At 41.2% G+C, this 12,947-nt stretch overlaps 1 protein-coding gene across 4 annotated transcripts in view; it reads right to left on the reverse strand.

Annotated features, from left to right (window-relative positions):
- Positions 1-3,703: 3,703 nt before the first annotated feature.
- Positions 3,704-12,947, reverse strand: part of LOC141425797 (uncharacterized) — a 239,909-nt gene continuing 230,665 nt past the window's right edge. For all 4 annotated transcript variants that reach the window (XR_012450903.1, XR_012450905.1, XR_012450904.1 and 1 more), the window contains one exon: positions 3,704-9,223. Coding sequence is in view for 1 of the 4 variants with exons in the window: in XM_074083905.1 (XP_073940006.1) it covers positions 9,026-9,223 (198 nt within the window). In the remaining 3 variants the exon portion in view is untranslated. The remainder of the gene's footprint in view (positions 9,224-12,947) is intronic.

Genomic DNA, 12,947 nt, shown 5'->3' on the forward strand with positions numbered 1-12,947 from the left:
GGAGCCAGATTCTAACAGAGTGTGTATGCTTGAGATGGCATTTGAGAGTATTTCCACAGATGACCTCAGCTGTTACTGACTTATGAGCTCATTGCCAACTCCTCATCTGGGATCGCTTCTGTGCCCACCCCACTCCCACCATCACCCCCACCCCCACCCCCACCAACACCAGTACTGCCATCACAACCACTGCCACCAGCACCACAACTTTCACTACCACTATCACCACCATCACAGCCAAAACCATCATCACTGCCATAACCACTACCACAGACACCACCTGAACGAAGGACTAAAAGAATAGAAGGTTAGGAAAGGACTACCTAACACATGATATTTGAACCACGCCCTGGAAGATTAGTGAGGGTTAATCAGAAGATGGTTAGTCCACCACCACCACCACTGTGTCCTGACTCACCCTCGCTCATCTTCCAGGGCTTGGTTCAGACAGACATCATGTTTTGAGGAGCCTTATTCTAAACCCTAACCTTCTATTCTTTTAGTCCTTCATTCAGCTAATATTTAGAGAAGCCCTACTATAAGTCAGACTCTCTTCTAGAAGCCATGGTATTGAAAAAGCAGACAAAACCCCTGCCCGCATGGTGCTTTCATTCTTGTTTAGGTAAATCTCACCCATGGCATCCCGAAATTCTTCCTTACAACATTACATAATTGTAGTTATTTATAAGAATTTGAATTAATGAAATTCTTCCTCATTAGTTTCTATATACAAAGCAGGCACAGATCATATGAGAACACAGAACCTTGCCCTAGATAGGCACTCAGTAAATATTGTCACATACCTGACTAGCAGAGAGGCACATTAACTCATCTTTCCTCTAGGGAACCCTGATGGGCATTCTCAGAACCAACTCCCAAGGTTTCCTCTGCTTTGAGCTCAGGCATCCAGCCTGGACACAAAACACAGAAAGTCTGAGGTCTATAAGGGAAGGGCTCCACGCTGTGACCTACTCTTACAACTGGTGCTTGTTCTGCGTTGTGGAAACACAGGACTCCTCCCACAATATAATGGAAGTATAGACCTGTGTCATGTCGTCCTTCTGGTAAGCATCTTGCAGAACTTAGGAAAACATGCATACATCCAATGTTTTGACAAGATAGCTGCTATTCCAGGGATATTTTCATACAGGTACACACAAGAAAACTGAATTGCAATATTATTTGTAGCGTCTCCCCTCACTGGAAAAGCAGATGGGTAAAATGTTGTGAGGACCCGCAATTGAGTATTATGCAGCAGGTAGGAATAATGGATTAGATATACTTACAGCAATATGGAACCTAACAACATATAGGCATGTTTATGCCTAGTGGAAAAAATACAAAACAGAGTAAGACATTTAACGTAACTATTTATGGAAGTTAAAATGCACAGAAAACATTACATGTTCTGCAAAAACATATGCAAATATAAAAAGGTCCACAATAAACACATTAAAATGATTGTGATGAAAAGAGAGGGGGGGTGGTGATGGGGATAAATGGAAATTGTTACATAAGTTAATTCATGAGTAAAATAAGAGAGGGGCATTACACAGACTAATAATGTCACTGAACAAAAGGTTCAAAAGCAAACTAATGGACTGGGAATGGTGGCTCACATCTGTAATCTCAGGTACTCAGGAAGTAGAGATTGTGAGGATTGTAGTTAGAAGTCAGCCTAAGCAAAAAGTTAGTGAGACCCCATTTCAACAAATAAGCTTGGTGTGGTGGTATGTGCCTGACATCCCAGCTATATGGAAAGCATAAGTAAGAGGATTGTGGTCTGAGGCTGACTCCTGGGCAAAAATGCAAGACCCTATGTGAAAAACTAACAAAAACTGTTTTCCAAAGCATGTACCCTGTTCATGGTATGACTTGTTGGGCTTGTCTGTCTGTTGTCCATGCTTTGATGCTGTTAGGTCACATGGCTTGCAGATGTGTTTTTGGAGTATCATAATTTTTTTTTCTTCCATGATGATTGCCCTTGTTCTGTTTTCCCAATGGTAGCTATTTGAGAACTAAGTGCTCAGTTCTGCTCCTGTTCAGCTTATAGGGGAATCTGCCACTGAGACTGACTCAACTGGATTTGTGGAGCCTGTGAACTGCTGGGAATGAGCTGTCTCTACTTGTTGTGAATGCTCAAGTCTTACCTGCCCAACAATCCAACTAGGACACCTGGGGTAGGCCCTGACTTTCCAGTCATGTAGAAATGAAGACGTGACTCCTGCTTCTAGTTTGGAGCTTGGTGCTGTGTTTGTGCAGCTGTGGCCTTTGGCTGTAGCTGTAGGTACACATTCCTTAGTCTGTCCACCCCTTGCACTATAGTTCCCCAGCATTGACACTGTTGAATAACAGCTCCTGAGTTACTGTTTCTGGAATTTTGGTGCTGCAGGCAACAGGCCACTACTGAGAAGCCACACCACCATGGTGTGGTATTGGATCCTTATTGTACTGCAACAGGACACCATGCTTCTTACTAGGGGGTTGATAGAGGCCAGAGTATCTGATGGAAAAGCCATTGCAATGGCCCAAGGGGCACCCAAAACTGTAAACCCAGACACCTAGAGTACAGTCTTGGAAATCCAGAATGCAGGAACTGTGGGCTGGATGGAATGGAGTATACCGATCCATCCTAACTTGGGTCAGAGGTTGTGCCTATTGCATAATTAGGAAGACCATTTAATGGGCACATATTCTCAGGGGGCCTCAAAATTTGATATTTGATATTTTTATTTCTGATATTATATCCAAGGGAGTTTATATCCAGACCCAGAAATACTCTGATAGGGTTGGAAGAGGAAAAACTTCATCATATCACTTTAAATTTGTGTACTCTACTAGTTATATAGAATTATATGACAGCATTAATTTATTAAATGTGAAGAGATATGATAGACTACAAAATTTTGTATACCTCTTTCATCATTTCTTCTCTAAATATGCATTTTGTTATTTATAAATATGCATCTATTTATAAAGGCACATTTAGAGGAGAAATGACAAGAGTGATATAAACATATATATATGATAAGAGCCTCAGAAAGTGGAATTGGCTGAATATTTCAACCTCTGAGAAGCCTATGGTAAATCATACACACACACTCTCTCTCTCTCTCTCTCTCTTCCTCTATCTCACCCACAGAATCAGAGGACACAGTTTTTTTACCACACTTAGAAAAATACAAACATCTCTCCTTTCATATCCATAAAAATAGATCCCTATCACCCTACTTAATGGCTTCATGGTTTTCATTGTGTAGACATGCCATTATTTATCTGAATCCCTATTGCTAATTTTCAAGTCATTTCAGATTTATCAGTGCTATAAATTCTACAATAATTAGCATCCTCTTTGTTCATCTTAGCACATTTGTTCAATTATTTGCTTAAGGTGAATTCCTAGGGGTAGGGTTTCCTTTGACTTATCATAGACTTTTTAAAAAGGCCTTTCTATAGGTTGTTGGCTTTCCTGCCTTTCTGTGCCAATTGACACGCCCATCAAAAGGGCATTGCTGCCCTGTATAGCTATCCTTATCTCAACCAGCAAAAACCCTTGTTCCTTCCTATTATTGCTTATACTCTCTCTACAACAAAATTAGAAATATGGGAAAAATAGTTTCTGCTGGGTATTGAGGGGGGGGAGTGGGTGGTAAGGGAGGGGGTGGGGGCAGGGGGGAGAAATGAACCAAGCCTTGTATGCACATATGAATAATAAAAGTAAAATGAAAAAAAAAAAGAAAGAAAAAAAAGGGCATTGCATGTGCGGGTAACATCAGTCTTCTCCATCACTCCCATTTTGACATCTGATTCCTCCTTTGCAACCTGGATCCCTCACTGGAAGCTTGATCTTTTCAAGGTTAAGCAGGCAGAACACTTTATTATTTAAAAGGCTGGCTTCCCATACCAGGGGACAAGTTAGCTTTCTCCATAAACCAGTGAATGTTTACACTGGTCTTTAAGATTGTACTAAACTCTCCTTTAAATGTGCATCTGGAGTTCTGGTTTAACTGGCAAGGTCAGAATGAGTTGATTCCCAAACTGAGTAAAACTGATGGTTAAGTGAAGGACCATGTTTGGTCAAGGTCAGCCTTAACTGGATAATCATTGTCTCCTACTGAATGACACCCAGGTCACCATCCCTCCAATTTATCTTAGAGTTCCAGCTAAACCAAATTATTTATGTTCTTAGGAATCTATCTTCTATTCAATCGAACTATTTGTTTTAGACATTTAAAAATTTGTTAATAACAAATCATCTCACATATCTAATATTATTAACAATATTAGTATTTTGTACTTCATCAGTTTTCTTACTATAGTATTTGTAAGATAATTACTGAAATCATGACATTTAATGTCCTAGGAATAATTAAATTTATAGTTTATATTGTTTTTCATTTCTGAATATTCTGGATATTACTTCCATTTGCATACAGACACACATATAAATCTCAAATAATTATCTTTTTCCTGCCAGGAATCACTTGTCCTCTCAGGACTTAACCTTCTGTCTTTTACTCTAATATATGTTAAGAAGCAGAGCTCCTGGCTTTGCACTGCCGCTGTGGAGATGGAAACACGGTTCATCAGCATGGACTCAGCTTCTGTCACTCAAGGACGAAGTCCAGTCTAGTGATTCTGCCTCCAGTCTCATGTGTTTTGGAAATAAAGTGAAGTGCTGCTCAACCTACTTCTATATTTTATGGAGGTTATTTTTTAAAAAGAAAGTTTTTGGATGTGACTTAGCTTATCTTACTGTTCTTCTGGAGTAAGTTTGCTAGATGACTTTTAGGGTCTTGAGAGCCAGAAGACTGCGGCTGCCTCAGTCACCAGAGAACGTAGAGTTGCTGGCTACAAGCAATGGCCCAAGGGGAATTAGCACGTGAGCTGGTGGCGAATGTTCAAGATTCTTCCCTGTAAACCACATTCAAGGTTTCAGACCAGGATGGCATAGGCTAAGAGTACAAGCTTGCAAATTCGGCAAAGATGCATCCAAACTCTAACTTGCTCAGTCATGTTCTAACTGAGAGATCGAGGCTCTTTTTCTCTAAACCTCAATATTGGGACTCATTTTAGGATTAAATGAGCTGATATAGATCTAGATAGAGAGATGATAGATATACACATACACACACACACATATATAAAGTTCTTAGTACAGCACTCGTTGCATAAATTACTCAGCAATTTCAAATGTTATTATGATTTTTTGAGTTATTGTTATCAGTTTCTCTACTCTGACTTTGCCCAATATATTGTACTTCAAGGCAGAATTAGGCTAACTACAGCCATGAACAAAATCTAGCCCTCTGCCTATGAGCTAAGAAAGAATGATTTCTATACTTATCAATGGCTGTAAGAAGATCAAATGAAGAAGAATATTTTGTGACATATGGAAATGATGTGAAATCTCAGCTTCAGTGTCTATAAATAACATTCTTTAGGAACACAGCCACACTACCATTTACATATTGACTGTGATTGTTTTGTGCCACAAAGGCAGAGTGGAATAGTAACAACTGTGAGCAGATGGCCTGCAAAGCAAAAAGTATTTACTATTTGGCCCTTTATGGAAAGTTTGCAGATTTCTGCTTTAGGGAGTTGTTGAGCATGGAGCCAACAGGAGCTGACTTGCACAGGACCAGGGAGAACGCTGCTCTCTATTACCTTCCACATGCTTTGTGTAGTTTTTGCTGAAGAAACCATTTGGTTAAGTTGTTCCCTGCAACCCAGAAGAATCATCCTTGACAACGGTATATAGTTAATGCTGAACAGCTGGCTTTCAGGAAGGAAAAGGAGCCCCGATGTGTAGCGTTGGCTGGTTTCCATGGTTTGAATCCTTCCACCATGGCCTATTTGAAGCTTGCCAACATGACATCAACAGCTTGAAAAATTCACGTATCTTTAGCCATTGGTTCTAGTAAACCCTGCCAGCCAGCTTCAGGGTACCCATTGCCATTACCTCTACTGACAGCATCACCATTGCTTTGCTTCCTGGAGCTCCAAGTCTGTATTGCACAAGGGGATTGATTGGTTAGTGAGTCACAAATCAGTAGGATGTGATTTAAACTTCTGTGAGGGGGCTTATCTCAGAATATGTTATTCAGAAATACACATATGAGAGATTCAACACAGAAAAGCTGAATGCTGTGAGTGAAGAAGTCTGAGAAATATGGAAAGAGATCTGGTGGGAGGGTCTCAGTAAATACCACAGACTCTACACATCTGTCCCTTTTACCTTTGTTCCCCTGATGCTGGCTTTTTTCTGGGCATGGCTGCAGGAGTGAGTCATGGGGCTATCTCATTAGGGAAGCTTCAGCCAGGGAGAACAGCAAGTGCATAGGTTCCGGGGCTTTGAATTTGCTCCGTTCTCTATGCCTCCTGCAGGGCCTGACCTTTCAACTCATGTTTTATTTTTGGAAAATAATGAATTAATTGTTTACACATTGGTTAGACTGTGAGTTCCTAGAAGTTAGAATTATACTCTCTGTCTTTCTATCTCCAGTGCTTAACACAATGTGAGTCACATTGCAAGTGGACAGGACATACAACATACAACACGTGATTAGTCTAACACCCTCACACTACATCCTCTGTGTATTCTTGCCAGCAATTTGTTTAGGATGCTGAGAAAGACTTGTCTTTCCAGTGTTCCGTGAGCCCTCTCCATCTATGCAGCCGGCACCGTCACCCTTTTTCATTCTTCCATGTTCAGTCAACTGTTCCTCTTCACCCATCCCAGGGGAAAATCAGAAAGCTAAGACACAGAAGCATAGCAAGGATTTTTAAGCAAATGTTGCCAACAGAATGCACAGAACTTAAAAGAAGATCCAGTGCAATTTTCTATCTTCAGATCAAGTCAGAGGCCTAGGGAGGGAATGAGATTTGTGTGGAAAAACAGATCACAGTTCTCCTCTTTGATCAATGTGTGAAAATTAAAGAAAATCACCCCTCATCATTGAAAACCTCAGAAGAATTTGCCTTTAGTCTTCTTTACTTTCTTCTTCAAATCTACTACCAACCAGTGTCATACCCATTCCTTTCTTTCTCTTCCCCCTCTTTCTGACCCCACAAAGTCACCAACTTTCTTTTCTCTTTTCCCTTTCCTTCCCTTCTCTTCCTTTCCTTTCCCATGTGTGTTCCTGACTTGTAACAGAGCCAGGCTTTCTGGAGTTTGCATGATGTGGAGTCACTTCTAGGCTGTTTTTGCAAGGTGATTGGGGCTGGACTGAGCCAGTCATAGTAAACCTATTTCGGGCAGAAAGCACATTGACTCATAAGGTGTTATTTTTACATTCCTTGTTTTTCTGATTGTAACCATTCTCTAGAAACATACTTGGATTGAAGCTTAAGCATGACACATAAAAGCCTACAGGGTATTTTGAGCATAGTATAATTTTAGTTCAGACCACTGGTCATGCTAAAAAGCAAGGAAAATTTCCACTGTAGAATCTCATTCCCTCTCTGTTCGAGCAGAAAGCAAACTTGGATTCTCTCTGTGATTTGTGTGCTAGGTTATTTTGCTTGGGAAAAAAAAAGGAAGGCTTTATATGATCCAGCAATCCCACTCCTAGGGATATACCTAAAGGAATGCGACTCAGGTTACTCCAAAGGCACCTGCACTCCCATGTTTACTGCAGCACTATTCACAATAGCCAAGTTATGGAAACAGCCAAGATGCCCCACTATTGACGAATGGATTAAGAAAATGTGGTATTTATACATAATGGAATTTCACTTAGCCACAAAGAAGAATGAAATTTTGTCATTCTCAAGTAAATGGATGGAACTGGAGAACATCATCTTAAGTGAAGTTAGCCAGGCTCAGAAGGCCAAAGATTGTATTGTTCTCCCTCATATGAAGATTATAGACCTAAAACAATTGCAGTAATATTATTTGGACATGGGTCACACGCTAAGGGGAGAGCACTTACAGGAGGAATAGAGAAAGGGAAGGAAACCTAAAACTTGAAAGTGTTTGATGTGGCCACTGCAGAGGAGCTAATAAAGTAATCTTAAACTGACAGAGGCCACTATGGGAAGGTGACCAGGAAGTAATGAAGAGATGTGGTAGAGATGAATGAATTCAGGTTGTAATACACGTGGGCATGGAAGCAATGCTAGGAATCTCTCTGTATAGCTGTCCTTATCTCAAACTAGCAAAAATGCTATGTCTTATTATCGCTTATGTCTTCTCTTCAACAAAATTGGAGAAGAGGGCAGGAAGCTTGGGGGATTAGGGGAGAGAGCAAGGAGGTGGGGGCAGGGGGATCCAGACAGGACCAGAAAATGCTGTCATACTTCTTTATCTTTCCTTCTATGCATGTGTATATGTGTGTGTGCATTACTAATGCTGACACTGCCCAGTAAGTGGTAAAGAATATGTTAAATCCATGCAAGGGTTACCTTACACTCACTATGCTTCAATTTAAATATTGTGTTTCATTGACCCTAAGAGATATCTTCTTCATGTTTTAATATCTGCAATATCAGAATGAGCTTCAAAATCTATCACATACCATAATTTAATTGGTAGTGATTTTTATTTTCCTAATACACAAAGTTAATGATGTATAAGACAATCAACGATGTGACCTCCAGTATTAGTGTCTAAATGTTCTATGTTTCTCTGTATTCAACGGCTGACATTTATTGAATTCTTACTACAGCCAGGCAATATTCTAAGCACTTTACTCATGACCCTTTGATGTAGGTGTTATTATGCTGTGTGCAGCAGACAGAAACTATACCAGTTGTTTAAACAGAGAAAATAGAAAGAATTAATTAAGAATGAAATTGATAACTAGCCAACTTAAAGGGTGAAGAGAGGACTCTCAGTATCAAGGTGGCAGCCAGTCAATCCCTAGGCTGGGGAGCTAAAGGAAGAGGCTGACATTATCAAAAGGTAGAATTGTAAAGATGGGAGTTCCAGAGCTGAACCTGAGACCTCTGCTGGTCTGGTGTCTGGGGCGGGGGTGGTGGGGAAAAGCTGGCTCTGCAGGTGTTAGAAAACTGTCAGTTGGGTTCAGTTGTTGCTACAGAAAAGACCTGTGGCTGCCACCACCTCAGTGAACAAGATTTGTGGAAGTGATGCTCTCAGGAACTGGAAGCAGATGGGGTGGAGCCTGTTCCTTCTTCCTTCTTGGTCTTTCCAGTCTCCCTCCAGTGCCCTCAATGGCAGGGCCAGGTAGCCAGCTGACAAAGCAGAAATATGGTCTGCCTCCTGGAGAAGAACATAGAGCAAGGGTGATTGGAAAAGAAAAATAGCAAAATATCTGAAATATATCCTTATTTTATATATAAAAAATGGACATACAAAAAATAGTGAATGCAGTGAGTACATTCCCCAAGACGTCATGAAACTGGAGATACAAAGTCAGGATCTGATCCCAGCACCACCTAACTCCATAACCCATGAACTTAATGATTACAAGTCTTCTTTCCTATCTGTGGCCCTTTATATGTTTATCTTGCTTTTTTTCATTTATTTTGCCAACACCATTTCCTGAGTGTCTACTCTATGCCAGGGATGGTGCTGGTTCTGGGGAAAGTATCAGCAGATGAAACAGACATAGTATTGTTCTTGGGGCACTGATAATCTATTTCTGCAGATGTTTCTTTCTCTTTTTGTCAATGTGTATATTCTTCTCTTTTTCAATTATTTAATGTCTGCCTTCTTTGCTGCCTCAGTCTCTCATACCTTTTATATTATCTTGGTCCTTTTCTCCTTTACCTTCTTCATGTTTCTGTCCATGTTAATTGGCCAAAATGTAGACCTAAATCTAGGTTCCATTTCTGTTTTTCTGTTATGACAAGTTTCACAAGGTTTATTCTTAAAATCTTCTAAGAAGATGAGTGAAACCATTCTCTATTTTCAAGCACAGATAAATGAAATATAATTTGGGAGGCTTTTGCTTATTGGACTTCCATTTTCTTACAGGACTGACTTCTCCAAGGGAATCAGTCATTAAGAGTGTAGAGTAACAGATCCAAGAAAGCAAGCATATGTAATGGTCCTCACAAGCAGGATTTCCAACCTGCCTGTCATAACCAGCAAATTCCTTTCTGCCCAAACAGTAACAGTGTGCATAGTGGTTAAGGCTGGGGAACTGGGTTGTCTTGAATTTAAATTCTAGGTCTTCCACTTCCTATCTCTGTGGCATCAGGCAGGTTGCTCATCCTCTCTGTGCCTTGGTTTTCCTCAGCTGCAAAATGGGGACAGTAATGAAAGCACTATCTCAGCCACTGTTTGAGGGGACTAAGTGAATTAAAATACAAAGGCATTCAGAAGAATGTTTGTAATATCATCTCTAACACAAATTATATCATAGAAATAATCACCCCATAATATTTTTATCCTGTTTCCCTATGGGCTTGATGGTATTCTCTAGCCTTTTTGAGTTATAAGCTCTCCTTTCTGTGGATCTGCTCACACGAGTGCTGAGAAAATGCATAATGTTAAAAACTACCAAGTTTCTCCATTTTTTCTGGTTGTGTGTGACAGAAAAACAACTCAATTTGGCTTAATCTGAAAGTGTTACATAACTGGGAAGCCTGGGAGTAGACCTGGCAGCCATGAGCAGGCCCAGGGCCTGCAGTAACAACACCCAAAATTGCCTTCAAGTCAGCCTCTTTCCTTGGTTTTTATCCATGACTTCATTCCATCCCACTACACTCAAGCATGCTCTAAGTGATGACCATGATGCTCTCTGGCAATCCGTGATTTTCATCTTTACAGCTACTGTAGAAAGTCACACTCAAAAGTACTCATTGGGTCTAGGGGGTAATTCAGTGATTGAGCACTTGCCCTAGTAGGTATGAGTCCCTGGGCTTCATCGCCTGCACTGGGGGGGTAGGTTGGGTGTATGCATGTGCATTTGGGTGGGAAGCACTCCTCTTACTGAGAGTCCACAAGCATCAAAAGCTGAGGTCTCTCCCAGGAAGTCCCCGCCTTCTTGGATACCTCTCCTTGAAGATTGGGCAGCCTTGGTCTCCAGTATTTATCCAGAATGTTAATTCCAGTGTCACCAGGGCCATATAGCAAATCAATGCTCCCTTCATCATTTCTTTCAGGTGAGTTTGGGTGTCATTATATATATTGGACGGTTGGTGACCAGTTACAGTATTTCCAAAATTGGCTGTATATTAAGCCTTCACCATGGCCTATCAACGTAACACTGGCACTATATCTGGCTAGTGACTGACTGCATGTGGTAGTGCAGGACAAGAATCAGTATAGGAAGGTAAGAAATTAGAGCTTTGGGCAATATTTGGCAATTCAAAATTTAGTGCCAGAAACATCATATCCCATTTCTCCTAGTGCCTTTTCTCTTATTCCTATCTCTGAGTCCTTTTCCTGCTAACTGGATTCCAGACTTCTAATGAACATGTTTTCCAGTGATATATCCCAATCTCTTAACAGCTTTAGTTACTGAGCTAAGCAGTATGAAAAATTATATTAAATGTCCTAGGTTTCAAAAACCCTGTAGAGACTTGAGATAGTCAAATAGTCAAATAGTCAAATAGTCTCGATTGTTCATTGTTCATTTTAAAAGTAGGTATTGGTGAGCAAGGGTTAGGAAATAAGTATCTAGTCAAGTGGTTCTTATTTCTCAAAAACAACCCAGGAAGTTAGTGAACAGGCAACTACAGTGTTCCTGATCCTAAAGAGCCACTTGGACCTTGGGCGGGGAAGGGGGCTCCCTTGGGAACACATTAGATTTTCCTATTCTCTTTTCTCATCATGTCCTCTGCAGACATAGTCTGTTCTCAAGGCCTGAGCAACAGTCTAGCAGCTCCTGAGCAATGCACAGGGCTCTGGCAAAGGAGAGAGGGTGGATTTGTCGGGAAGGATGAGGTTGAATTCCTTAGAGTGAGGCCAGCCACTGAGAAACTGGGAGGAACCCAGGGAGCTTGTCAAATGGGCCTTTCCCTTGTGTGGCTCTGAGACCCAGGAGGCAGTGGGGGTGGGGGAGGAGGGCAGTGCAGGGCAAGCAGGAGTGGCTGGGCTGCAGTGGCTAGGGGGCTGCAAACCAGGATGCCAGGGCAGGTAGTTCTGAGTGAGGACTCTGGCCAAAAGAATTAGGACCTGGGTGGCCAAGACGGCTGTTTCTGAGCTCTGAAAACTTAGGCCTGGTTGAGGACTTCATGGTGTGCCACCCTGGAATCCATTCGGAGGCTCCCATTGAGGCCTTCTGTCAAGCCGCTTTGATGCGCTGCCCTGGCCATGTGTTGGGGCTTCTGTGCCTGTCACCCCAGAGGATCCCCAGAGGTTACTTCCTGTCATCTGGAGACTCACAAATGCTGCTTGTGCCCAGACTGTTGCCCTTCAGGAGGTAAGCAGGCTGAAGAAGCAGTGTGGGAGGAAGACTGCTGTCTCACCTGCCTCTGCCATATTGCCTGCCCAGTGCTGTAGACAAAGGGCGTGTGTTGGAGGAGGGGGAAGATGCTTGTGTCCCTTCTTTCTCTCTGTGGTTGTGACAGTACCTGAAAAAAAGCCATGTTTTATTTCTGATAAAACTTGGTACAGGGTTATGAAAGTTATCCCCCCTCTTTGATGGGGTCTTTAGGAAGGAAGAAATACAGAATGTTCTAACTTATCTGCTTTAAAATGAAAAACAAGGATCATTTGTGTGTTGAGTGAAAGCAATTGAAAAAACTTTGGACAGGAATGACCAGTCCAAAAAAAAAAAATCTGATTTAAATGTTCTATAATGTTTTGCTTTTAACTTTTAAAATCATTGTATATTTCTCTGCTTCTTAACAAAGGGACGTGGGTATAATCTCATCTCCCGGTGAATCAGTGTTGGACTTAGAGATGTCAATTACAGGAAATATCTCCAGACTCATGCTTTTTCTAATTTTCTTTTTCTTATCTCTTTGAGGCTCTCATTTATTATGGCTATGAATGCTCTTTTCTAGAAGCAGATTATAGTCCCTCCTTTTTT

Source organism: Castor canadensis, chromosome 8, assembly GCF_047511655.1.
Source record: "Castor canadensis chromosome 8, mCasCan1.hap1v2, whole genome shotgun sequence".
In the NCBI taxonomy this organism is placed as follows: Eukaryota; Metazoa; Chordata; class Mammalia; order Rodentia; family Castoridae; genus Castor; species Castor canadensis.